Source organism: Gossypium hirsutum, chromosome D08, assembly GCF_007990345.1.
Source record: "Gossypium hirsutum isolate 1008001.06 chromosome D08, Gossypium_hirsutum_v2.1, whole genome shotgun sequence".
NCBI classification, from domain to species: Eukaryota; Viridiplantae; Streptophyta; class Magnoliopsida; order Malvales; family Malvaceae; genus Gossypium; species Gossypium hirsutum.
In genome coordinates, this window is record NC_053444.1 from 65,434,400 (window position 1) to 65,461,305 (window position 26,906).

Consider the following 26,906-nt stretch of genomic DNA (forward strand, 5'->3'; position numbering starts at 1 on the left):
TTATATTTCGGTTATCTTATTATCAACGGTGGCGGAGTGTAATAGAGACTCAGGGCCATGACCTCCCTAAAATGGTAAAATTTTAATTTAAACCCTTTATAATTTATAAAATTTTAAATTATTAATGATAAAATTACACTTTAACCTCTCAAAAAATTAATTTAATCTTTTAAAAATTATAAATATATAAACTACTAAAATAATAAAATTATATTTTTACGATAGTAAAAGTATATAATTTAATTCGGCCTGGCACCGACACTGAATATCAGAGATAATTTTACCTTCTATGATTCAAACGCGATCTAAAAAATAATTGTGAACATTTTTAATGGAAGCTTAATAAAATCAACTTATGTTTTGGGCCAACTAATAAATAACTATTTTAGTTGAGACTTCTTTAAAGTCCATCTTGGAAAACCCAAATCCACAAAATTCATAGGGGCTCAGCCCAACATGAAACCCAAATTGCAGGGTTGTTTTTGTCATTTAATCTTAACCTAGGGTGAAATTTGCAAATTCAACTTTCTCTAAAAACCGCCCCCAATCAGAACAGATAATTTTGACAAAAATAATTTTCTGGTCCCGTTTCTCTCTTCTAAAAACCCCTCAAAACCTAGCTAGATTTTGTTTTCTCTTTTATTTTTCACCATTCCAGCTTATATTTCTTTTTATTTTTTTTTCAAAAACCCATCACCCTCCTGCTCTTATCTTCTCTCAGCATCACATGTAAGTATCCAAATTCAATCAATTTTCGTGCTTTAGGGTTTTTATATGTTCTAGTTCATATTTTATACAAGCATTTTTTTTTCTGATTTGAGTTTTTCTAAGCCTTATTCATTACTGGGTTATCTTTGTTTTGCAATGATATGCACTTCCTTTTGTAGTTGAATTGCTCTGTGACTAGCTTGGGTTTTTCTTAGTTTTTCTTCTTCTGTGAATTGGTTCTATAAAGGTTTTCTCAGTAGTGAGTAGTTCTGGTTTTATAGTTAAATGCAAAATTTTTTGGGGAGTTTATTTGCTTGCTGTTACTGGGTTCAGTTGTTTTCTTTCTGTTTTGTTTCATGTATTTATTTTTGTGTAGAATCACGGCTAAACAATTGAATGTTTGAGTTTTGGGATTTGAGGTTGGCACAATTTGATTAATATTTCATATTAGTTACTTTTATTTGAAAAACAGTCAGATTGACACAAATATTTGCCTTGTAATATTCATTTCTTCCTTTTCTGCAGAAAAACAAGGCTTATGGCTGAAGTTGATCAAAGCTTTGTTGAACATGAGGAGGAACAGGTGCAAGAACCTCAGAACTTGGAGCAGAATCCGAACCTGGAACATAACTTGAACTTAGGGAACTACGTGGACTTGGAACCCAGTATGAACTTGGAACACAATGTAAGCTTGGTCCACAACGTTAACTTGGAGCAGAACTTGCATGAGGAGGAAGATCAGGAAGAGGACCCGGAGGAGCAAAATTTGCAGCAGGAATCAGAACATCAACCAAAAGTAGAACATGAAGACGAGGCAGTAGTTGGAGGTGGTGAAAAGAAGTGGCCTGGATGGCCTGGAGAGAGTGTGTTTCGAATGTTGGTTCCCGCGCAAAAGGTCGGTAGTATAATCGGACGAAAAGGGGAATTCATAAAAAAAATAGTTGAGGAGACGAGAGCACGTATCAAGATACTTGATGGTCCTCCAGGGACGACAGAAAGAGCTGTAAGTTTGTAACTTTCCTCCTTGTCTTTAAGTATGTTTGACTTTGATTCTGGGAATAGACTGTTATATAGAATGATTGTGCAGCACAAAGTCGGTTTCCTTAACTGCAAAAGTGGCAACTTAAGCAGACAGTAATTGCAGGACTGCTCTTTGCCCTTGCAATTTCTTGCATATCTTCTGATTCTTGTTGGAAACTTTTGCCATTTCAATTTTTTATTTGTTCATGTGCATTTATTTGGCATTTCGTGCTTCTAGTGAAGTGATGTAGTCATACAATGATATGGGAATGATTCTCCCTATATTAAATAATAAAGCTCCTAGTATTAGGAATTGCTTACATGCATGATATATTGGTTTATACCGTAAACATGAAGATGAAGATGATACAAAAAAGGGTAAGCATCAAACATGCATCAACAAATCAAATTTAAGCTTTAACATATTCTTTTGTAATCTAAAACAATTTTATAAACCAAAGTAAACTGACAAGCCTTAATCTCAATATATTTGGGATGGGCTACAAGAACCAAGATGTAGAAACATTCAACTATATGGGAAACAATAAAGAAATGGGAAGAAGAGTTGAAGTGCTAAATTAAAAAATGTAAGATTCATAGTTAATTACTTGATGCACCCCTTTTGTAATTGGAAACACATCTGTCAATCCATCATAAGTTCCTAATTTCATAACTACTCATACATATCCCATATTACTAACATATTTGTGAGGGACAATCCTATAGAGGTAGATAAGAAAACAACTAAGAAACAGGAAGAAGAATGGAAGAGCTAAGTTAATGGATGTAAGATTCAGTACTCAAGAAGCAGTAATTTGAATAAGTATAATTCTTTGTTACATAATAATTGTTCATTACCTCTTAAAGTTGCAACATTTCGGCAGTCAACTACTTGCCCAAGGCATGATATCATTTTGAAGATTTGGGTAATTGAAGAAGATTGTAAGGAAGATCATAAGAAGCAATCGATAGAATATAGATACAGTTCGCTTTTCTGCAATAACAACAATGAGTCTGTGCAGGTTCTGTTTGCAAATTTTAAGGCAAGGAGTCAATCATCAATCAGACTCCAGTTTTGAGGATCCAAAGTCCCAGATAGCAGGGATCCGCATTGAGTATTTCAAATTTCCAAAAGTTTGAAATCTTGTCAGAACAAGAAGCTCTGCTTTCTCTCTGGTAACTTCAGAACCTGGATGATTGGTGTCTTGCCTCCAGATAGTAAAGAAACTCTAAAAGGAACCTGTGGAAACAGCTTAACGATCCGTGGAATTCAAGCTAAAATCAAACTCTTATTTATTAGAAATATGCCTACAATAACTAGGGTCTAAAGTTATACAAATTCATGTAAAAACTGTCTCAATAACATATTTTAATGCATATATGATATGTTTCCTAATAAAATTCAAAATCTATAATCTAAATAACTTACAAAACTTAACAGGTAAAAACCACTTGATTAGTTAGTGTTCCCTTACTGCAGACGAGGCTAATAGTATGTATAGATGCTTGGGCATCCAATTGGAGAAAAGTAACTCAACTAAGGAAAAGTTATAATGTTGCTGAAATAGAACAGTTCTCGTAAAAGTTGGTATCATTGTTGAACAAACTCAAGTGGTTTTTTTTTAAGTATGGAGAGTTTAATGTCATGTAATAGATCATATCTAATCTGATCAAATATGGTATTTTTTTTCACCCATGTGATACAATATTCTTAGTATTTGCTGATGGGATGTAAGAATTGGGATGTTACACTTAGCCTTTGTGCTGATGCCACTGCTTTGTCTTTTCAATAGGTAATGGTATCTGCCAAGGATGAGCCTGATTCTTCTCTTCCGCCCGCTATGGATGGACTTTTAAGGGTCCATAAACGCATTGTTGATGGTTTGGAGGGTGATCCATCTCATGCACCTACGGCTGCGGGAACCAAGGTTTCAACTAGGCTGCTAGTCCCCGCGTCACAAGCTGGAAGTTTGATTGGAAAACAGGGAGCAACTGTCAAATCCATTCAGGAATCTTCTAATTGTATTGTCAGAGTTCTGGGAGCAGGTTTTTTCCTCAAGATTCTTTTCTTGCATCTTTTGCTTTTTCTTTATACTTAGTGGTGCTGAAAGAGTAGAGTTTTAATGTTCGGTCTGCATAAACTATTTTTAAGTTTTATTCTTAATTTCATTTCATATTGCTCCATGTATGCGTTTCAAGAAGTTGTGGGTGAGTAATGTTACCGCTCACAAATTAAATCATACTGCTCTCAAAATAAATGATAACGTTGACAATATGACTTCTGATTTCTACCTAAATTGAAGAATATGGTTTATTTTTAGTACTAATGCCTGATAATTTGATGTTGTTTAGTTTCGGCATCTTTTGTTTGATAATCTCAGGCTATATCATTTTCTTAAAAGGATTTCGTTTGTAATATTTTTTGTGCTTCTGATGATATGTTGACATTTCTTTTATCTTTCTCTATGTTTAAATAAAATGAGATTCTGCAGAAGACCTTCCCGTCTTTGCTCTTCAAGATGATAGAGTTGTTGAAGTTGTTGGAGAAGCAGCTGGTGTGCACAAAGCGGTGGAGTTAATTGCAACTCATCTCAGGAAGTTCTTAGTGGACCGCAGTATAATTCCGTTATTTGAAATGCATGTGAGGCTTCAATTTTTAGTTCACCGATGGTTAATTGTGCCTCTCCTTTTGTATAAAATGTAATGAAAAATCTGTTATATGGTTCTATCAGATGCAAAGGTCTAATCATCAGATGGATCACATGCCACCTCATCAATCCTGGGGTCCACCTCAAGGTGTCCCTCCAAATGCTAGTGGAGGTTCTGGTTATGGTCATAATCCTCTGTACATGCCACCTTCTCGGCAAATGGACAATTACTACCCTCCTGCTGATATGCCACCTCATATGGAAAAACAGCCCCATCAGGGTATTTCTGCCTATGGAAGAGAGGTGCCAATGGGTGCCCATGGATCATCAAATCCCCAGAATGCACCATCAATGATCACACAGGTATACTGCCTACTTACGCTGTGGTGTCTATTTCCCCGCCCCAGCTACTGTTATGGTTCTTTGTTTTAACGGCAATGTTTCCAGTCCTGCAAAATTTTAAGTCGATGAATGGTCGTGGTTCTTGACTAGACCAGATAATGAAGTTTTCTGTGTTTTCTCTTTATAGGTCACTCAGCAAATGCAAATTCCACTATCTTATGCTGATGCTGTTATTGGGACAGCTGGTGCAAGTATTAGCTATATTCGACGTGCTAGTGGGGCAACTGTCACCATTCAAGAAACCCGGGGTGTCCCTGGTGAAATGACAGTCGAAATAAGTGGAACTGCTTCACAAGTTCAAACTGCTCAGCAACTGATACAGGCAATGTTCTTTGCCCTGATTTCCTAAAAATGATACTTGTCAAAAAAAAAAAAAAAAGGGTTGTGTAATAATCATGTAATCAAGTTAGCATTAATCATGGCAGTCTTGTATAGATTGTGATGGTGGGCTAAATACTGATATTAATTAACCATGTTGCAGAATTTCATGGCAGAAGCTGCTGCGGCTCCAGCTCAGGCACAAGCAGGTGGGGTTGCAGACCAAGCCTATAATCCTTATGCAGCTCATAGTTCGGTATATGCTTCGCCACCATCCAATCCCGGACATGCAGGAGGGTATGGCTCTGTTTATGGTTCAAACTATGGGTACTAAGTAAGAATTGTTTTGATTTTCGATGTTGTCTTAGAGATAGAAAATTCTGGGGGTAAGTTAACTGAAATTTGTTTTAAAGTATGGACAATAGACTGCTGTAGAAAGTTGTAATCTTTGCTTAACGTCATGAGTTAAAAAACAAACCAAAACATGTTAGGTTTTATGGTATGCATTTTCAATGCTTTTGATATTTTAATGTTCATCTCCAGTTTTTCCTTAGTTTTTAGTCCCTGGCTTTAAAGTTTATTAGCGTTGACTGTCGATCTTGTAGACGTAATGCTCCAAGTTTTGTTCAAATGGAGATATTTACACCATTGGATATGATAATTTATAAAAGAGATATTATTCTCAAAAATTTTAGGTGAATGTTAATATTCATGTAAATATTTGAATATATGACATTTAAAAAAAAATAAAAAAATTGAAATACATTTATACTGCTCAAAAAATTGGTTTACTATTAAAAATTAATAAAATATATTTTTACATTTTTATAATTAATTTAAATTGAGTCAGGCTTATCGGGCCGGGCGGGTTACTGAGTCTAATTAGGAAAACCATGCTTATTATTTGTCAGCTGCTAAAGGAACATTGATTAAGGTTCAAATTCTGTTGTTGCAAAGTTATTTTTATTTATTGATGCATGTGAAACTGGAAGAATGTTTGAATTTAATCAAACCAAACTTTTATCCTAACTACCATTAACCCCCCGGGGCTTTTAAGTCTTTTCATAACATAATTTTTAGAATCTAATGTCTTAAATTATTATAATATTAATATAGTTTTAAAAGAACAATATCAATATAGCACATCCACGATGCGATGCGAGTGAAAAGTAAATATTAAATAAGGTTTTAGTTGAATGGGTTTAAGTTCGTTTTTATAATTTTTTATATAAAATAATAAAAATATCATCAAAATAATATAATTTACCTTGTAAAGTAAGAATATTTTCGTATTACTCAACTAGGATGATACTCGATTGACTCATAATACTTAATATGTATAAAGTATATTTGAAGATAAAAAAAAATATCAGTTTTCTTTATCAGTCAAATATAGAAACTAAATAGACAGAAGACTCGATTCTTTAATTTATCATTTAAAAACAATTAAAAAAAATTAAATAGATTCCTAAGTGAATATGTGAATCAATCTCTTTATATCTATTATTTACACTTAAAATAAAGATAATTAATAAAGTTATTTTCTCTATTTTTTTAATTAATAAAGTGTTGGTATAGGAAAAATAGTTAAAATACATCATTAGAAGAAAAAATGAGAAAGTTATAAATTACTACATAAAAAAAATTTTATAATAATCTATCCATCTATAATTCCTTCATGTGACTTTATTAAAAAATATTTATTTTACAAAGCAATAAATATTATTTTAAAGAGGTTTATATTTTGATAAATCTAGAAAAATATATGTATATAATGGCGTTTAAATCCAATATACTTTTATACTCATTCTTTTAACTTTATCATTTCAATTAAATTATATTTAATTTTTAATAAATTTATTATATAATTACTTTCACCCATATCGTGACTCGTGAGAATGTTATAATCTAATATTTATAAAAAAATATAAAAAAATACATGTTAGTGTGTATAAAAATATCTATAAAAACATATGAGAAAAATAACTTTTCCAAAATCTTCTCTCTCTTCCCTTTTCCCATTGCATTGCACTCATTCCCCAGTGTAATGCATAGTTTCTTCAACCCAACAAAGAAAAATAAAAAGGAAAAGTATTGGTTGCCTTCTAAGACTATCATATCTACACCATCAACATCTATAGATAATCTATTTTGATTGAATTGATGTCACGAGTTAATTTAATTAAAAATTATTAAAATATTTTTTATATATAAAATAAATTATATTATTATAAGAGTATTTTTATATTTTTAATATAATAAGTTTTGAACCGACACCTAATACAAACATTTTGACTATCGATTGATTTAATTTTTATATAAAATTTTATTTATTATATTTTTTTCACTCATAGAGTAAATATGCCATAATCTGATAAAGTTAAATCAAATATAAAAATTCCAAAAACATAAACTATAAAAGGAGATTTGAAAAGGAAAAAAAAATGGCAAAGCTAAGAACATATAATCATATATTATATGTAAGCAATCATACGATGCCTATATTGCGTCAGCCACATAACATAACATTGGGTTTGGATAAGAAAGAATTATGAAATTAAGAAGGGGAATTATTAAGTTGGACTTGAAGATTAAAAGTACACAATGACAGCCACTTCCAATTATTATTATTATTATTATTGACTTTGTGGGTCATAAATTATTTTTTGAAAAAATAAAATAATAAAATTTAAAAATTTATAATTATATTAAAAATTTTATCACATGCGTATGTGTATAAAAACCATATAGTTGCATTTATTTATTTATTTTCTTATTCTTATTCTTATTCTTCTTAGCTTTGGATTTGTCCTATGGTTTGATTTGGGGAGATAGGAATTATGTTCCATCTATAAATTGGTGGTGTCTTAAGCTCAAAGTGAGTGGCAAAGCTTCACCTCCCTATTCATCCCATCATTTTGGTACTCTCTTTTCTTTCACTCTTTATCATCACTTCCTTTGCTTTTTTATTCTTTGTTTATATTCTTTGGGGGAAACCCAAAATCATGTGAAAAAAAAAAGAGCTTTAATTATTCTTTGACTTGATACCATACACTAATATTCTTATATTATTGATTGATTTGTTTCTGTTGATAATGCCATATTATTAATTAGTAAAATGTAGATGTTTTTTTTAAAAAAAAACCTTCCATCAAAATCATTTAGTAATTTGATTGATAGTATTCACAGAAGAGGAAAAAAAAAAACCCATCAAAATCATTTCAAAATCCCATATATAATCACCCACATATGTTTTTCCTTTAATGTGCAGTGTTATAATGGCCTCTGGAAGTGAATACTTCAACCGTTGCGGACCCAAATACCTTAGCAATATCGACTGGAACAACGCCCACCATCGAAGGTCTGTATCAGCCAGCTTGGTTGAAGGTGTTTACATGCTTGAAGAAGATCGACAAGCCAGACGTGGAGGCTCTCAATGTGTTGCGCCACCATGGTGGGAGTTTTTCAACTTCAAAGTGGTTAATGCACTCGTTGATGACAATGATAAAAGCATCTTCGGTGCCATTTTCGAATATAAACCTTCAGCTTATTCGTATCATCGTTCGATGGATCGAAGCCCTCGGTACGTAATCGCCTTTCGAGGTACCTTAATCAAGTTAGAATCGTTTGCAAGAGATCTTAAGTTGGATATCGATATAATTCGAAACGGACTTCATCATACTGGTCGTTTTAGGACCGCCATTAAAGCTGTTCTAGATTTGGTGTCAGTGGTTGGGTCTTCAAAGGTGTGGTTAACCGGTCATTCCCTAGGTGCAGCCATGGCAATGCTTGCTGGAAAAAACATGGCGAAAAGAGGGAATTTCTTGGAAGCATTTTTGTTTAATCCGCCATATGTATCTCCCCCTATTGAGAGAATAAAAAATAAGAAAGTGAGGCATGGACTTCGATTTGCTGGCACTTTAATCAAAGCTGGCATTGCATTTGCAGCTGCTGCAAGTGATAATCATAACAATTCAAATGGTATTCAAGATTCATCTTTTGCTGCAATATCTGGGTGGATTCCATGTCTGTTTGTGAATCATTTAGACCCCATATGTTCTGAATATATTGGTTACTTCAAGCATAAGAAAAAGCTTGAAGACATTGGAGCTGGGGGTCTTGCAAGGCTAACAAGCCAGCATTCACTAGGGAATATGGCAATGAGTGCAGTGGGAATAAAGGGTATTGACACTTCGGAACCACTTCATTTGCTTCCTTCAGCAAATCTGACAGTGAATCTCTATCCTTGCCAAGATATGATTTCTGCTCATGAGCTTCATCAATGGTGGAGGCCTGATCTGAACTTGAGTTGCAGTGTTTACAAGTACAAATAGTTTGTCGCTGTCATGGCTGCTGCTTGATCTGCCATCGGTTATCTCGGGGAATGTATTAATATTATTACAGGGTTTACAACTATAAGCTTTCAAAAAAAAAAAAAGTAATACTGGCTTGTAGTAAATCCTAAATAAATTTCCTAGAATTTAAGCCTTATTCTGTCGTGCCTTTGCTTGGTTTGTATTAAGATTGTATGAGTTTAATGGAAATGGTGATAAAAAAGCCTTTTGTAATTTATGTATTTATTTTTTTATAATGAGGTAGGTGTTGCTTCCCGGAGAGTAGTTTATAGTTAATTTGTTTAGGGGTTACTTTCCTTTATTTTACTAAAAAAGAAGCAGCCTTTTGTATGTATATTAGCCAAAAGCTAGAGTGTGCAAGGAGGGGGAGTTTTCTAAGGATTTTTCGCATTTAAACACATTTAAACTCATGAATTTTAAGTTATAATAATAATAATAGTCTTCAACTCATGCCACCACTGAAGAAATATTTATAAAATACACAAGGCAATGTAGTTAATGGCTTCTGGATGAACTTCATGATTTGTTATCGGTTTCTTTACCTAAGGGAGCAACCTGAGATCTCACTAAGGGAATTAAAGCCTCTATGTTCGATGAAGGTAGTGAGAAAAAAGTACGAGGGCTTGATGGCTTCACTTCACATTTCTTTAATTTTGCATGGCATATAGTTGGTAATGATCTCTCTAACGCGGTTAAGTTCTTTTTTGAGTGCTTGAGGATGCTTCCAGCTTTTAATTCTGCTATTGTTGCCTTAGTCTCTGAAGTACGTCTAAATCCTAATCATGTTTAAGGATTTTAGATCAATCTCTTGTTCTTCAGTAGTCTACAAGTGTGTCACTAGAATTCTTGTTAAAAGGATCACTTCTTTTCTCCCTGATTTGATTTCTACTAATCAGAGCGCTGTCATACAAGAAAGGTGTATTACTGATAATACCTTGTTAGCTTAGGAGATTGTAAGAGGTTATAACAGGAAGAACTTGTCCATTAGGTGGGCAATGAAGGCGGACCTGCAAAAAGCTTTTGACACACTCAATTGGGGGTTTTGTGCTTGATGTTTTGACTGCCATGTGATACCCAGATCTTTTTGTAGGGTGGATAAGAGCATGGCATCACTACTTGTTGAAGCTGGCCTGCATGCAGACAAGAAGCAGAGAAGCTGCCCGAGCCATGTAGTTGTAGCTGAAGCTAATGTTGTTGATCTTGTTACTTCAAGTTAATGTTTTTTTGTTGCTTAGTTAGATTTGAACTAAGTTGGTAACGTATTTGATGTAATTAGGTGTTGATAGATTGATAAATCAGCATAGCTATGTGTGCAAGTTATGTTTAACTAGTTTCAAGACTACTTAGTGGTAGTAGGTAGTTGTTTAGGTGACATTTGTTTATTTTGACCAACTTATTGACTGGTATATGTAATGACATTATGCCTCAACTCTTTGTTAATGAAATTATTCAGAAAATTCTTCTTCATTCTCTGGTCTTTACTAAGTTTTTCACTCAAGCTCTTAAGCTGAGTTTCTTGTTTGTTCAGCAAGACATTGAGCCTTTTAGCTCAAGTTTCTGTCAAACTTCATTCATTTTGTTTTCTTAGTTCCAACAATTGGTATCAAGAGCTCATTTTCTTAGTGGACCTGTCATTTTTCAATCCTCAAAACCATGTCTTCATCTGGATTTTCTCTAGCTCCACCACTAGTGTTTAATGGTGAAGGCTACCACATTTGGGTAGTGAAAATGAAGACCTACGTGCAGGCATTCAACTTGTGGGAGGTTGTCAACTCAGATGTTGAACCACCACCCTTGAGAGCCAATCCTGTAGTGGCTTGATCAGGCAACACTTGTAACATCCCGATTTAGGGCATAGTCAGAATAGTGGTTTCGAGACCACAAATTCGATGAGGAAAAATTTATTTTTACTATATTATTGTGGCCTACAATTTCACAGAAAGATCTCGTGAAAATTTCGTTCAAAAAATTTGACGTTTGGACACTCAATTTAGTCAAAAGGACTAAATTGTAAAAAGTGCAAAAGTTGAGTTTTATTGGTTAAAGGTACTTAATTGTTATGGAATTATAAATTAGGAGTCCTTATATGGTAATTAGACCATTAGTTAGTGATGGACAAAAACTTGGTTGTTAGAATCAAGAACTCAGGTGGGCTATCACATAAAAAGGGGAAATTGACAATAATTAAAAATATTGTAGAAAAATTAGGTTAAGGGGTTAAAACTATTAATAATTGTTATTAGGCTTCTTCAATACACCCATACCTACTTTCTTTCAATATAATGGTATCCATATGCGAAATATCATATTTTAAAGTCCTAGACATAAAAGGAGGAGGAGCGCGCGTTCTAAGTAACGCATGTATTAGCAAGATCATGAGTTGCCTTACTTATATATTAAAATGTGTTAATTTGAAAATTTTATTGAAGAAAAATGAAAATATGTGAAAATAAAAAAAATAAAAAAACTATTTTCATAGTTTTAACTAAAACTAAAAAAGAAGTTATTTTTGTTTGATTTTCACCATAAAAAGTAAAATTTTTAAAAAGGATTTATTTTTATTATTTTTTTGAACTTTTATGATTCAAGATTATATTCTTAAATGCTAAATTTTTTGATTGTTTTAGAACTTTGACCAAATTAATAGAATCTGTAAACATTAGAAGGCTAAATTTATTACTATATCATAAGAAAAGGTCACATCAATGTTTTGTTAATGATTTAATGAAATAGTGACCAAAACATCAAATGTCGATAACTAAAATAAAATTTTGCGGCCCTAAGTGGCTAAAATAAATACACGTTAATAATTAGGTAACTATTATAAGAATTTTACGATAGAGACTTTAATTTAAGATGAAAATTTATAACAGTTAAAATCCAAATTTAATTAAAAATAATTATATAACTCAATTAAGCCTTATTTTAACATATCACTTCATGTAGAGATGCATTTTGTATTTGCATAAGAACATTACTTTCCCCATTTTTTTTACTTGATTCTCTATTATTGGTTTCAATTCTTCCTCATTTATTCCACTATAAAATTGTTTGAAAGGACTGTTTAGAAATTCCATAGAATAATTTTATTATAAATTTTGATAATATCTGTACCTTTTACATAATGTTTAGAATTACCTATAGCCCTTACTCAACCCATAAATAAGAGGATAATGCGATTGAAGTACACTCAAACTCACGTCCTCCTACATTTACAACAATACTCATATCAATCGAATTAATACTCAATTGACATTTATTCGTAAAAATAAAAAATGCAAATAAATCAAAGGAAAAGTATATATTCCAAAGATAACATAGTGCAAGCCTTCCACACGACATTTCTACATCGTCATATGCCCCATGTCATATTATATTCTTTAAATTTTCGCTCTTCATATAAAGTAATTTTCTTCTCACTCATCCAATATTATCATCGAAGATTAATAAATGTAAAATTCCAATTTAAATTCAATTTCTTCACGTAATATACAAAATTAATTTACAAATTTAGATTTAATTTTCAGCATTTATAATATATATATTTTAACTTTTCAACACAGACTTGCATATAGAAAATAAATAAATGTATCGATAATTTATAATTAATTATTCTCTCTATTTATTTTCTAATATTCTTCGAGGTTGATATCATCATGTGCATAAATTTTGGTCCTATGGTTTCAAAAAGGAAAAAAAAGTTTTAGATAAAAAATAGATAGCTCATCTATTCTTTATGTATGCTTTTAAAAAAAATGTATAATATACATGATAATAATTTACACATTAATTGATGTTATGAGTTAATTGGACATCAATTCAGTTACAAAAAAGTTAAAAAATAAAATTTTTTAAAAAACAATAAATTTTATTATAAGAATATTTATGTTTTCCATACTTTATAAAAAATTTAAAAAAAATAAATAATTTAAATCACGTGAAAGAATTGTATGAAACTGTGATCCACGTCCTCCTGAAAAAAATCAAATCCAACTAAAAATGATAAAAAAAATTTAATTTGGAAAGGGATAAAGATGATGTGGAATCATAATTTCATACAATCCCTCCTCTTAAACTACAACTTTAAAATAAATTTACAAAATAGATAAATGTTAAGCTTGAAAATGCTTTAGATAAATGTTGGTTTGATTTTATAAATTTTTTCATAGTGACTTGTGTATTACATAATTCAATATATAATTTGTTAATGTCAACTTGGATCAACAAGGACTTGGACTGGCAATTGAGTTGTGAAAGTGAGAAGGCCTGCAAGAAAGAAAGAAAGATGAGTTATGGGTAGCCGGACTTAATATTCCAATCGCTCTTTGACACTTAAGTTAATGGTTTTTGTTTAGAAAAAATGAAAAGAAGGTACAAGATGATGAATAGTTTACATAATCAAAAGGACTACCTAGAGGCCTTTTATGTTTACCTCCTTACCTTTCATGTGACAATCCTCTTAGCCTTGAGGTCCAAGGTGCATCGGAATTGGTTCATCCTCCTGTTTTGTTCGTTTCCTCTTTTTGTTAAGTTCTGACCGTGTTAGGCTTTGTCTTGCCTTGATCCTTTGCAGTGTCAGGGTTCTTTTCCGCCTCTACCATCGGGCATTGACAATTCCCCTTTTGGTTTCCTCCCTCTTATCTGCGCATTAGATATTTTATTATAAGATCTTTGGGCCTTTTTACTTTCGGGTTTACGAGTATGGCATAATAATAATCCTCCTTAAATCTGAAGTAGGTTATAAAGTGGCATCTACATATATATATAAATTATATATAAATTTATATGATTCTTCATACTTATTATGGATTCTCTCTTTTGTTGAATGTTTTGGCTTCAGCATTTCAATTCTATATATAGGGGGGGGGGGTTAAAGAAGGACGTATAACAAACATATAGAAGTTTAATTAAAGAGATGAAAACAGTAAGAATAGCTGATCTAAGACCAGGAGATCACATCTTTTCTGATAGGAAATCACGTCTCTATTTTCACCATGGTACACTCTCTTCCTCTTCTTTTTTTCTTTTTCATTTCCTTAAAGAACACGAAGAAAATATTATAAGTTTCCTAGTTTCTTTTGGCTTCGTTCGGATGGAAAATCCAATAACATTCATTCATGAATTTATTATCACTCAGTTATTTTTTTAATTAAAAAAAAGTTAAAAAAGAAAGAAGCAATTGACCTAAGTTCTAGGTCGAATGGATATTGGATACAAGTGTATGTTCTCAGTTAAATTTCACACATAATGGTTATTACATGATTTCTAAATCAAAGGGAGACCTGTGATTAAACCAGGCATATATGTGGGAGATCAAATGGTGATTCATCTGATGGGACCAAGCAAGACTTACAACCTAAGACCCTGCGAAAGATGCGGGTTCAAGCCCCAAGCAGGGATCTTCAAAACTTGCCTCGATTGCTTCCTCAATGGCCATTCACTCTACCGCTACGAATACGACGTTTCTTACTTAAAACTGGTTTTCAAACGCTCTGGTTCTTGCAGCATTTGGGATTGCAGACCGGAGAACCAAGTGGTCGAAACCGCCTATCGTCTGCTCGAAGACAAGAGCTTCGGGAGCTACAATTTTTTCCTCAACAACTGCGAGGACTTCGCGGTGTATTGCAAAACGGGCAAGGCCATGAGCAATCAAACAGCAGGGTTATTTGGGTTTAACTTGGTTGGTGCTGTTGGATATCATGCCACCAAAGAGATCTATGAAGCCGTTACCAATTAAAGAACAACTAAGGACTCATCAGCCATGATTTATGAAATAAACAGCCACTTGAACTTGGGTTTTTGTGGTATAATATAAATATAAATATATATAATATTAGTAGATTATTGCAAAAGTGTGTGATGTACTACTTTCCTAAACCTGTACAAAAACATACAAATAATACCAATAAAAATTATGAATATATTTTCACTTCAGATACAAATAATCGAATCTCTTATTTTCTCTCTCATATTTATTCTGGTTAGTTGTTTAGTTAATTAATTTGAATTGAATTACTTGTATAGATTTAGGGGGAGAAGTTTAAAAAAATTTTGGAACCGAAATTAAATTGTAATTTTTACGATAGTACAAATGTAATTTTATCATTTTAATATATCTTTATAATTTTAAATAATTAAATAAAAATTTTATCATTTTTAGGGGGCAAAACACAATTTTACCTTTACTAATTTAAAATTTTAAAAATTTTAAAAGACCTGAATTGAAAATTTTATCATTTTAATATATCTTTATAATTTTAAATAATTAAATAAAAATTTTATCATTTTTAGGGGGCAAAACACAATTTTACCTTTACTAATTTAAAATTTTAAAAATTTTAAAAGACCTGAATTGAAAATTTTTCATTTTAAGAGGAGCCGGCCCCGGCCAATCCTCTAGCTACGCACTATATGAATTAATGCTAACATTATATTAGTTAGTTATTAGGTCTAACTTTTTTTTTTTTTTTTTGCAAAGTCAGTGAAATACAAAAAGGATCGTTGAGAACAATCCAAACATGTTCAATCACAGTTTAAAAAAAAAATGAAAAAAACAAAACAACCTAGCAAATATTGCTAAGCAGCAGACAAGCAACTTCAACAATAGATTTCCCCGTTGTACTCTGCTGCAGAAAACAACAGACCAACCCAGCACCATTCACTTGCTTCAACAGCAACTCACCAAGCAGCTTTAAAGAAGTTTTTCCTTGCCATGCTTACCTTTGCTAAAGTTTCCACCATTCTATTCTTTTTATGATTAGTGACTGCAAACTGGATTTCAGCAATATGTCTACATCCATCTTCAATTTCCGCAAACAACTTCCTTAGCGACCATGGGCGAAAATTTCTATATTTCAACCAATTAAATTAGCTTATTTGACTTGTATTTAAGATATAATGAAACTACTTGATTTCAAGTTAAAATAATTACATATGAATTGTTATTAATTACATAAAATTATAACATCTTAACTTGTTTGCATAAAACAACCATGTCAATAAAGTTTCATCTACATCTATAGGATAAATTTTTATCATAAATCAACTATAACTTTACAATATCTTAAATTTGATTCCTTTGAACAATGTTGTCCAGCAAGCATAAGAACCTCCTTTTCCAAAAGCTTCACAGTATAGGTATATTTCTTTATTAAATTTGATTGTTGAGTTTATGTTACTTGTTCTTATCATATGTCTTATAATTTATTTTAGTTTATGCTCAAAACATAACTATATATATACATATGACTTTATCCATACACATATATCATTTGCTTCTTCAATAACAGTTACTTTGATAACAAAATCTCTCGGAAAGAGATTTAAAACCTAGCTAATTGGATAGAACAGACAAATTGGCATAAAATTCATTAAAAGTTTCATTCACCAGTATTCCGAGAAGCAAATTTTATGATTAGCATCTATAGCTTCAATTGTTTCAAGAATATCACATTTTTCTTCCACAAAATGGCATTCAAAGCCTTGAAATTGGTTGCAACTTGCAAGAGGTTCCCTTCCAATGAGAATTGCACGCCGAGTCTTTTCATCGATTGATTTTTTAAAAGTCTTCATCTTTGGATCCATCCAACATGAGTTTGTAAAACAGAAGAACCTTTCAAAATTAATATCAAAATCACCGCTTACTATGTCAAGTGTCTCGCTCTGATAATAAATAGAAGAAACAAGTGATTTTTGCATTGGTATTTGTGTAGTTATACGAGTAGTTATAACTAAGGAGACTAGCAAGTGAAGAAAAACAACACAAAAAGATTGGTTACACAGTTCGATTTCAACCATGTACAAGTGATGATTTTGTTGGAAAAATCGGTTTAGAAAACAATGTTTTTAGACACAATGGAAGTTTGATTTTTTTTTAAAAAATCAAGTCTTGTGATATTTATAGCATTAAACTTTAACTGAAATTATATATGTGCTCTATACGAGGTGATTAAGTTGATCTCAGCTTTCTATTGAACGACCTTCTTTTCTATTCATAAACAGATTTAAGATCTATTTTACTTGGATTCTATCCAATATACTATCAGTCAAGTCAGTCACTTCTATATCTCTGTCTTCTAAGAGTCATCTGCTTCAATATCAAGATAATGTATCTCTCCAATTGGATTTGATAGACGGCATATTAATTTTTCAATTGATTTGTTCAATTTCGATTAGATTAAGAACATGTTTGGATTATCTACTAATTGTTTTTTCTTATTACGATCCCACCACATAATACTGCTAAATATTAGTTAAACTTTAGATAATTAGTAAACTAATATTTGTTTTCATTTTCTTTACGTGCAAAATCTACTAAAGACAATATATGAATAAATTAATGATACTGAAGGATATTTTATTAAACCAATTTTTTTAAAATTACAAGTACATATAAACAAATCACTACACTAAGAGCACTAGATCTTGACGGATTTAAATCCTACAACTCACTATATATCAAACTTACACTTATACAAAAAATCTAGACCACTTTCCGCTAAATTTTCTATAAAATAAGGCAGCTATAAAATAAAAGTGGTTCCTAATACAATAATATAAAGCTCTAACTTTCTTACAAACTAAATCAAGCTTCACATATAGTTATTTTAGCCACGCTAAAATTTTAAATTAGTAAAAATAAAATTGTACTTTAACACCCCTTAAAAATGATAAAAATTTGATTTAATATTTTAAAAATTATAAAGATATAAACTATTAAAATGGTGAAATTATATTTTTAGTATCATAAAAATTACAATTTAATTTCGGTCCCCTAAAAAATTTTTCTGACTTCGCCCCTGAGTGAATTACAAATATATTACAATAACAATTCCCACCAAAGTATCTTACAAAATAGGACTAATTTATTAGGATAAATAATGAAATTTTCAAGATATATTTCTTAAATCACTCAATCCAATTTCCATAAAATAGGAAATTCGATTTGCATGATGAATTGAAATTCGATCATTATGATTTGTTCCTAGATTATGAGTTAAACATTCAAATGGATTTAGCTAAAATGATTATCAGTTCTAAACATGATAAATTATTGTTTCAGCCTAGCTACAATATAAGTTGAAACTGCTCTTGTAGCTGAAACCATAATTTCTCCAACAGAGGTTTCATCTGCACCACATTTATAAAGCAAAATTTATGATTAAACAACTATATTTTCCAAAGAATTTAAATTTATTTCAAATCTACCCGTGAAAGAGCTAAAGGGGTATAGGCAGTAGGGGCTTTAATGCAACTAAAATCATGTCAAGCATTTACATTGGTATGTAAACTGGCACCATTGAAGGAACGTTTGATTCCTTTGAACAATATTGTCTGGCAAGCATCAGAACCTCCTTTCCAAAACTTTCAAAGCATAATTATATGTTTTCTCTTTATTAAATTTGATTCTCGATTTTTGTTGCTTCTTCTAATCACATCTACTATAAATTTGCCTTAGTTTATTGCTAAAACACAACTTAAAACAAAAGATTTTAACTAGAAATCATAAATGGGACAGCCACAAAGCAAACCAAGCAAACCAAGGTTTCCTCAACCAGGGGATCACATCTACTGTGAAAGAAAGGGAGGTCTCTATGATCACCATGGTTTGCTTCTATTCTTTTCAATTTTTATCCATTTACCCAGAAGATCATAACATGTATACACACACATAAACATCGGGTGTTTCTGATTGAGCACTGCAGGAATATATGTGGGGGACGACATGGTGATTCATCTCCGGGGAGCAGCCAAGAAACTTGGGGAGCTACCTGCATGCCATAAATGTGGAGACAAGCGAGTCGAAAATGGTGAAATAGCAAAAGTATGCATAGATTGTTTCCTTGATGGTGCAACGCTCCAGATCTTTGACTATGGAGTTCCCCTTTTAGAGTTCATTGCAAGAAAACGTGGTACTTGCTGCCAACGCGATTCCAAGCCTCCCCATGAAGTTATTAGCACCGCAACTGATTTACTTGAACGGAATGGGTTTGGCCCCTACGACATGCTTACTAACAACTGTGAGCACTTCGCAGTGTATTGCAAAACAGGCTCTGCCGCAAGTTACCAGATTGCACACCATATTGAAGGAGTTATTGCTACTGGTCCCGCTGGTATGCTTGCTGGGGCTACTGTTGCGGTAGCTTGTGGTGTTTCGAAAGGCGTTAGGAAAACATCAAGCTCCTGGTAACTTCTGCCTGCAACTCATTCAGGGGACTTCAATTACATCTTACTGATAAGTATGAACCATGTTAAGAAGATCTCATATCCCAATAAACTTAAAAGTCAAAGCCAACTAGTGCTGATATTCACCTATATGCAAATATGAATTATTTAGCATCTTTTTTTTTATATAAATACTAAAAATATTATGAGGGTAGAAATTGCATATTTGGTATATAAGTCTGTGTTTGAAAATAATATAAATAAATAATAAAATATATGATTTGAAACTAATAATAACAATACATATGCAAAATGCACACAATTAAAATGAAAAATTAATTTAAATTGTGAGTAAAAAAATTTAAATAGATAAATACATCATATTAAGAATATCAAATGTAATCCAATTACTTATCATTGGTATTGTTATTTTTCTATAGCACTTAAAATGTTATTGTGTTAATATGTTATCAAAATGTTATCATATTGGTGAAAGGAAAATTCAATATTAAAAATATTTTTTTTTGAAAAGATACAATATTGAGTTGACCCATGACATTAAATCAATCAACCATAATATCTATACTAGAAATCTTATTACATGTGTATACGTGTGAAAATCATGTATTTAGAATACAAATTTGTGTCTAAAAATAACACACAATATAGTTAATGAAAAATATGATTTGGAATTAATTAATAATAACATATGATATATGTACGATACTAAAATAAAAAATTAGATTAAATTATCAGTAAAATGAAATTTAAATCACATCATATTAAGAATACTAAATGAATACAATTGTTTATCATTATTTTGTCATCAATCCTGAGTTGATTTTGTGTTTGTTAACTCGATTGATCAACTCAAAATCTCCAAGAAGGAAGGAGAATTGGCCTTTAAGAAAAATGGTGGAAGCAATAAAAGAAAATGAAACAATGAACATAAGATTTTATAGTGGTTCGGCCCCAATTAAAAAATTTACAATTTACAATTTTTAAAAGGAAATTTACAAATTTTAAACGACTTTTTAGGTCATTGTTTAGGCTAATAAGAAAATATCCATGATGGTCGGTGGTGTGCTTTTGAAAACTTTGTCTAAGGGCTGCTCTGACTCTCCATATAATTATTTCTAGATATGTGTACTTGTAGCGACTCCTAATAATAATATTAATAAGGGATGAATCTCAAAATTATATATGAACTTTAACTTAATGTGTAATTATATATATGAACTTTAATTTAGTTTAATTATACACGTGAAATTCTATTTTTGAAAGGTAAATTCATTAATTCATTAAATGAATGGAATCATACAATTCGGAGGAAAAAAACAAACACTCTTCGTAGATGGTGAAAGATAAGCTCCATCAACACAACAAAGGTTTTAGCTTTAATATCAATAAAACATCATGACACGTTGACAATTGGCTTTATAATAACTCAAGTACGACAGATCTGGAGTGCTTGCAAATACTTAATACGATAAAGAAATCAGTCCCAAATGATCCAAAATGGGGAGCAAATTAAAAATTGACAAAAGAATCGAGCTTTCACCAAACTAGAGAGGATGGCAACAAAACCATCCCTAAAATCACTTGTAAAACTAAGGTTACATGCATAAGTAATACTAAAAAATGTTCTATAAGAGCAGATAAAAATTTCTAAAACTAAAAATATATTAAACAATTGAAAAACAAACAAAAAAATATAAAACTTAAGAAAGCACGGATCCAAATCGACGTATGAAATAATTTATTATTAAGAAAAACTACTGATGGCAGGTGGAGTTTTAGCGAACGACAAACGTCGTCATCTATCGGTCACAACTTGTGAAAACAACAAAGATACCCACAAAATAAATCTGCAAACTGAAAAGAGAAAAGACATGTGGAGTGAATGAGAAGAATGAAGAAAGAAAGGGCTAGTATGTTAATTAAGTTTACGGGAGCTTTTTGAAAATAAATTATTTTTACGGGAGCTTTTTCTTATATTTCTAATTTTAAATTTAACTTTGCATGTTAATTAAGTTTTAGCTCGATTGGCAGGAATATTGTTATCAATGTAGGAGGATGTAGGGGTTATGAATAGTCCTAGACATTGTCCGAAAATGAGCATACATAATCAGAGCAGTTTTTTCTTTCGAAAAGTGGATGTGGGACAGGGCGGGATGAACTTTTTCTTTTGGATAGTGGGTATAGAGCGGTTATGGTAATTGCCTACCCCATCCGACCTGCTCCACTGTATGAATTTATCATTTTATCGTTGTATATGTAAACTATTAAAAGAGTAAAAATGTAATAAAGATATATAGAAAAAATACATACAATTTGTGTTTAATTTTTTTAAAAATTATGTTTAAATATTTACTTGACTACAAAAAGATTGAAAATATTGAAGATAAGTAGCAAAATTTAAATTGAAGCGGAGTGAGATGGATAGGGATGAATTATACTTCCATAGTACAATGGGACGGGTGATAAAAACAAAATGTCTCAACTTGTCATTAGGCTTCTTCAATACACTCATACCTACTTTCTTTAAATTTAATGGTACCAATATGCGAAATATCATATTTTAAAGTCCTAGACATAAAAGAAGGAGGAGCGTTCTAAGTAACACTATGTGCATAGAATAAGGTGTATTAGCAAGATCGTGAGTTGCCTTATTTATATATTAAAATGTGTTTATTTGAAAATTTTAAAATTGATCTTTGAAAAAAAATGAAAATATGTGAAAATAAAAAATAAAAAAAACTATTTTCATAGTTTTCACTAACTAAAAAAAAGTTATTTTTGTTTGATTTTCACCATAAAAAGTAAAATTTTTAAAAAGGATTTATTTTTATTATTTTTTTGAACTTTTAAGATTCAAGATTATATTGATAGACTATGTAAAGTTAAACGCTAAATTTTTTAATTGTTTTAGAACTTTGACCAAATTAATAAAATCTGTAAACATTAGAAGGCTAGATTTGTTACTATATCATAAGAAAAGGTCACATTAATGTTTTGTTAATGATTTAATGAAATAGTGACCAAAACATCAAATGTCGATAACTAAAATAAAACTTTGTGGACCTAAGTGGCTAAAATAAATATAGGTTAATAATTAAGTAACTATTATAAGAATTTTACGATAGAGACTGTAATTTGAGATGAAAAATTAGAACAGTTAAAATCAAAATTTAATTAAAAATAATTATATAACTCAATTAAGCCTTATTTTAACACATCACTTCATGTAGAGATGCATTTTGTATTTGCGTAAGAACATTACTTTCTGCAGTTTTTTTTACTTGATTCTCTATTATTTTTGGTTTCAATTCTTCCTCACTTATTCCACCTATAAAATTGTTTGAAAGGACTATTTTGAAATTCCGTAGAATTATTTTATTATAGATTCTGATCATATTTGTACTTTTTGATATAATGTTTAGAATTATCCATAGCCCTTACTCAACCCATAAATAAGAGGATAATGCGATTGAAGTACACTTGAACCTACGTCCTCTTGCATTAACAACAATACTCATACCAATCGAATTAATACTCAATTAACCTTTATTCGTAAAATTAAAATAACCAAAAAAAAATGCAAATAAATCAAAGGAAAAGTATATATGCCAAAGATAACATAGTGCAAGCCTTCCAGACGACATTTCTACATCGTCATATGCCCCAGGTCATATTATATTCTTTAAATTTTCGCTCTTCATATAAAGTAATTTTCTTCTCACTCATCCAATGTTATCAAAGATTAGTAAATGTAAAATTCCAAGTTAAATTCTATTTCTTCATGTAATATATGAAATTAATTTACAAATTTAGATTTAATTTTCAGCTTTTATAATATATATATATTTTAAATTTTCGACACAGACTTGCATATGGAAAATAAATAAATGTATCAATAATTTATAATTAATTATTCTCTCTATTTATTTTCTAATATTCATCGAGGTTGATATCATGTGCATAAATTTTGGTCCTATGGTTTCAAAAAGGAAAAAAAGTTTTAGATAAAAATCGATAACTCATCTATTCTTTATGTATGCTTTTAAAAAAATGTATGTATACATGATAATAATTGACACATTAATTGATGTTATGAGTTAATTAGACATTAATTCAATTACAAAAAAATTTTAAAATAATTTTTTTAAAAACAATAAATTTTATTATAAGAATATTTACGAGAAAAGATTATATGAAACTGTGATCTCACGTCATCCTTATCACTTTCTAATGGAAGAATAAAAAATCAGATTTTTCCTCTTGATTTTTAGCTTTTTCCTCCTGAAAAAAAATTAAATCCAACTAAAAATACTAAAAATCAAGAGAAAAAATCTGATTTGTTATTCTCTTTTTAGAAAGTGATGAGGATAATATGAAATCGTAATTTCATACAATCCATTCTCTTAAACTAAAACTTTAAAATAAATTTTAAAAAATAGATAAATGTTAAGGTTAAAAATTCTTTAGATAAATGTTGGTTTGATTTTATAAAATTTTTCATAGTGACTTGTGTATTACATAATTCAATATATAATTTATTAATGTCAACTTGGATCAACAAGGATTTGGACTGGCAGTTGAGTTGTGAAAGTGAGAAGGCCTGCAAGAAAGAAAGAAAGAAAGATGAGTTATGGGTAGCGGGAGTTAATATTCCAATCGCTCTTTGATTCTTACGTTAATGGTTTTTGTTTAGGAAAAATGAAAAAAGGTACAAGATGATGAATAGTTTACATAATCAAAAGGACTCCCTAGAGGCCTTTGATGTTTACCTCCTTACCTTTCATGTGACAATCCTCTTAGCCTTGAGGTCCAAGGTGCATCGAAATTGGTGCATCCAAGGTACAACATAAGTTGAAACTGCTCTTGTAGCTGAAACCATAATTTCTCCAACAGAGGTTTCATCTGCACCACATTTATAGACCAAAATTTATGATTAACAACTATATTTTCCAAATAATTTAAATTTATTTCAAATCTACCCGTAAAAGAGCTAAAGGGGTACAGGCAGTAGGGGCTTTAATGCAACTAAAATCATGTCAAGCATTTACATTGGTATGTAAACTGGCACCATTGAAGGAACGTTTGATTCCTTTGAACAATATTGTCTAGCAAGCATAAACTCCTTTCCAAAACTTTCAAAGCATAATTATATGTTTTCTCTTTATTAAATTTGATTCTCGATTTTTTGTTGCTTCTTCTAATCACATCTACTATAAATTTGCCTTAGTTTATTGCTAAAAACACAACTTAAAACAAAAGATTTTGACTAGAAATCATAAATGGGACAGCCACAAAGCAAACCAAGCAAACCAAGGTTTCCTCAGCCAGGGGATCACATCTACTGTGAAAGAAAGGGAGGTCTCTATGATCACCATGGTTTGCTTCTATTTCTTTTCAATTTTTTATCCATATACCCAGAAGATCATAACATGTATACACACACATAAACATCGGGTGTTTCTGATTGAGCACTGCAGGAATATATGTGGGGGACGACATGGTGATTCATCTCCGGGGAGCAGCCAAGAAACTTGGGGAGCTACCTGCATGCCATAAATGTGGAGACAAGCGAGTCGAAAATGGTGAAATAGCAAAAGTATGCATAGATTGTTTCCTTGATGGTGCAACGCTCCAGATCTTTGACTATGGAGTTCCCCTTTTAGAGTTCATTGCAAGAAAACGTGGTACTTGCTGCCAACGCGATTCCAAGCCTCCCCATGAAGTTATTAGCACCGCAACTGATTTACTTGAACGGAATGGGTTTGGCCCCTACGACATGCTTACTAACAACTGTGAGCACTTCGCTGTGTATTGCAAAACAGGCTCTGCCGCAAGTTACCAGATTGCACACCATATTGAAGGAGTTATTGCTACTGGTCCCGCTGGTATGCTTGCTGGGGCTACTGTTGCGGTAGCTTGTGGTGTTTCGAAAGGCGTTAGGAAAACATCAAGCTCCTGGTAACTTCTGCCTGCAACTCATTCAGGGGACTTCAATTACATCTTACTGATAAGTATGAACCATGTTAAGAAGATCTCATATCCCAATAAACTTAAAAGTCAAAGCCAACTAGTGCTGATATTCACCTATATGCAAATATGAATTATTTAGCATCTTTTTTTTTATATAAATACTAAAAATATTATGAGGGTAGAAATTGCATATTTGGTATATAAGTCTGTGTTTGAAAATAATATAAAATAAATAATAAAATATATGATTTGAAACTAATAATAACAATACATATGCAAAATGCACACAATTAAAATGAAAAATTAATTTACATTGTGAGTAAAAAAAATTTAAATAGATAAATACATCATATTAAGAACATCAAATGTAATCCAATTACTTATCATTGGTATTGTTATTTTTCTATAGCACTTAAAATGTTATTGTGTTAATATGTTATCAAAATGTTATCATATTGGTGAAAGGAAAATTCAATATTAAAAATATTTTTTTTTTGAAAAGATACAATATTGAGTTGATCCATGACATTAACTCAATCAACCATAATATCTATACTAGAAATCTTATTACATGTGTATACGTGTGAAAATCATGTATTTATAATACAAATTTGTGTCTAAAAATAACACACAATATAGTTAATGAAAAATATGATTTGGAATTAATTAATAATAACATATGATATATGTACGATACTAAAATAAAAAATTAGATTAGATTATGAGTAAAATGAAATTTAAATCACATCATATTAAGAATACTAAATGAATACAATTGTTTATCATTGTTTTGTCATCAATCTTGAGTTGATTTTGTGTTTGTTAACTCGATTGATCAACTCAAAATCTCCAAAAGGGAAGGAGAATTGGCCTTTAAGAAAAATGGTGGAATCAATAAAAGAAAATAAAACAATGAACATAAGATTTTATAGTGGTTCGGCCTTAATTAAAAAATTTACAATTTACAATTTTTAAAAGGAAATTTACAATTTTTAAACGACTTTTTAGGTCATTGATTAGGCTAATAAGAAAATATCCATGATGGTCGGTGGTGTGCTTTTGAAAACTTTGTCTAAGGGCTGCTGTGACTCTTCATATAATTATTTCTAGATATGTGTACTTGTAACGACTCCTAATAGTAATATTAATATGGGATTGTAAGCACTAAATTTTGTCCGGCTTTAATTTTTAAAAAATACAAAAAAAAAATTATATTTTGATCCCTTAACTTTTCTAAAATTATTTTTGACCCTTTAGCTTTTTTAAAATTATATTTTGACCCCTAAAATTTCTCAAAATT

The 26,906-nt window shown here is 30.9% G+C and overlaps 5 protein-coding genes across 6 annotated transcripts; all 5 read left to right on the top strand.

Annotated features, from left to right (window-relative positions):
• Positions 1 to 528: 528 nt before the first annotated feature.
• LOC107899167 (flowering locus K homology domain) lies at positions 529 to 5,649 on the top strand. Of its 2 annotated transcripts, none has more exons than XM_016824794.2 (7): positions 529 to 729; positions 1,234 to 1,711; positions 3,522 to 3,774; positions 4,221 to 4,369; positions 4,461 to 4,739; positions 4,906 to 5,100; positions 5,260 to 5,649. In XM_016824794.2, the coding sequence occupies exons 2-7, from the start codon at positions 1,247 to 1,249 to the stop codon at positions 5,428 to 5,430; spliced, it is 1,512 nt and encodes a 503-aa protein (XP_016680283.2). In that variant the 5' UTR covers positions 529 to 729; positions 1,234 to 1,246; the 3' UTR covers positions 5,431 to 5,649. The 2 variants fall into 2 exon arrangements, with proteins under 2 accessions (XP_016680283.2, XP_016680282.2); XM_016824793.2 differs by having other exon boundaries at positions 534 to 729; positions 4,212 to 4,369.
• Positions 5,650 to 7,918: 2,269 nt separating this feature from the next.
• On the top strand, positions 7,919 to 9,664 carry LOC107899168 (GDSL esterase/lipase At4g10955). Its single transcript, XM_016824796.2, has 2 exons — positions 7,919 to 8,017; positions 8,368 to 9,664. Exon 2 carries the CDS (start codon positions 8,375 to 8,377, stop codon positions 9,428 to 9,430), a length of 1,056 nt encoding a protein of 351 aa, XP_016680285.2. The 5' UTR covers positions 7,919 to 8,017; positions 8,368 to 8,374; the 3' UTR covers positions 9,431 to 9,664.
• Positions 9,665 to 14,222: 4,558 nt separating this feature from the next.
• Positions 14,223 to 15,385, top strand: LOC107898384 (protein LEAD-SENSITIVE 1). Its single transcript, XM_016823880.2, has 2 exons — positions 14,223 to 14,448; positions 14,749 to 15,385. Exons 1-2 carry the CDS (start codon positions 14,367 to 14,369, stop codon positions 15,186 to 15,188), a joined length of 522 nt encoding a protein of 173 aa, XP_016679369.1. The 5' UTR covers positions 14,223 to 14,366; the 3' UTR covers positions 15,189 to 15,385.
• Positions 15,386 to 18,855: 3,470 nt separating this feature from the next.
• On the top strand, positions 18,856 to 19,833 carry LOC107898385 (protein LEAD-SENSITIVE 1). The gene is made up of 2 exons (XM_016823881.2): positions 18,856 to 19,056; positions 19,156 to 19,833. The coding sequence occupies exons 1-2, from the start codon at positions 18,960 to 18,962 to the stop codon at positions 19,638 to 19,640; spliced, it is 582 nt and encodes a 193-aa protein (XP_016679370.2). The 5' UTR covers positions 18,856 to 18,959; the 3' UTR covers positions 19,641 to 19,833.
• A 5,024-nt stretch (positions 19,834 to 24,857) lies between these two features.
• On the top strand, positions 24,858 to 25,791 carry LOC107898387 (protein LEAD-SENSITIVE 1). Its single transcript, XM_016823882.2, has 2 exons — positions 24,858 to 25,012; positions 25,114 to 25,791. Exons 1-2 carry the CDS (start codon positions 24,916 to 24,918, stop codon positions 25,596 to 25,598), a joined length of 582 nt encoding a protein of 193 aa, XP_016679371.1. The 5' UTR covers positions 24,858 to 24,915; the 3' UTR covers positions 25,599 to 25,791.
• The last annotated feature ends 1,115 nt before the right edge of the window (positions 25,792 to 26,906 follow it).

Bases quoted from the DNA above. Each gene is read 5' to 3' on its own strand.
- LOC107899167 (XM_016824793.2), top strand. From the start codon at position 1,247: ATGGCTGAAGTTGATCAAAGCTTTGTTGAACATGAGGAGGAACAGGTG. The intron at 4,740-4,905 runs GTATACTGCCTA...TTCTCTTTATAG, and splicing joins CACCATCAATGATCACACAG to GTCACTCAGCAAATGCAAAT. The intron at 5,101-5,259 runs GCAATGTTCTTT...ACCATGTTGCAG, and splicing joins CTGCTCAGCAACTGATACAG to AATTTCATGGCAGAAGCTGC.
- LOC107899168 (XM_016824796.2), top strand. From the start codon at position 8,375: ATGGCCTCTGGAAGTGAATACTTCAACCGTTGCGGACCCAAATACCTT.
- LOC107898384 (XM_016823880.2), top strand. From the start codon at position 14,367: ATGAAAACAGTAAGAATAGCTGATCTAAGACCAGGAGATCACATCTTT. The intron at 14,449-14,748 runs GTACACTCTCTT...TGATTAAACCAG, and splicing joins ACGTCTCTATTTTCACCATG to GCATATATGTGGGAGATCAA.
- LOC107898385 (XM_016823881.2), top strand. From the start codon at position 18,960: ATGGGACAGCCACAAAGCAAACCAAGCAAACCAAGGTTTCCTCAACCA. The intron at 19,057-19,155 runs GTTTGCTTCTAT...TGAGCACTGCAG, and splicing joins AGGTCTCTATGATCACCATG to GAATATATGTGGGGGACGAC.
- LOC107898387 (XM_016823882.2), top strand. From the start codon at position 24,916: ATGGGACAGCCACAAAGCAAACCAAGCAAACCAAGGTTTCCTCAGCCA. The intron at 25,013-25,113 runs GTTTGCTTCTAT...TGAGCACTGCAG, and splicing joins AGGTCTCTATGATCACCATG to GAATATATGTGGGGGACGAC.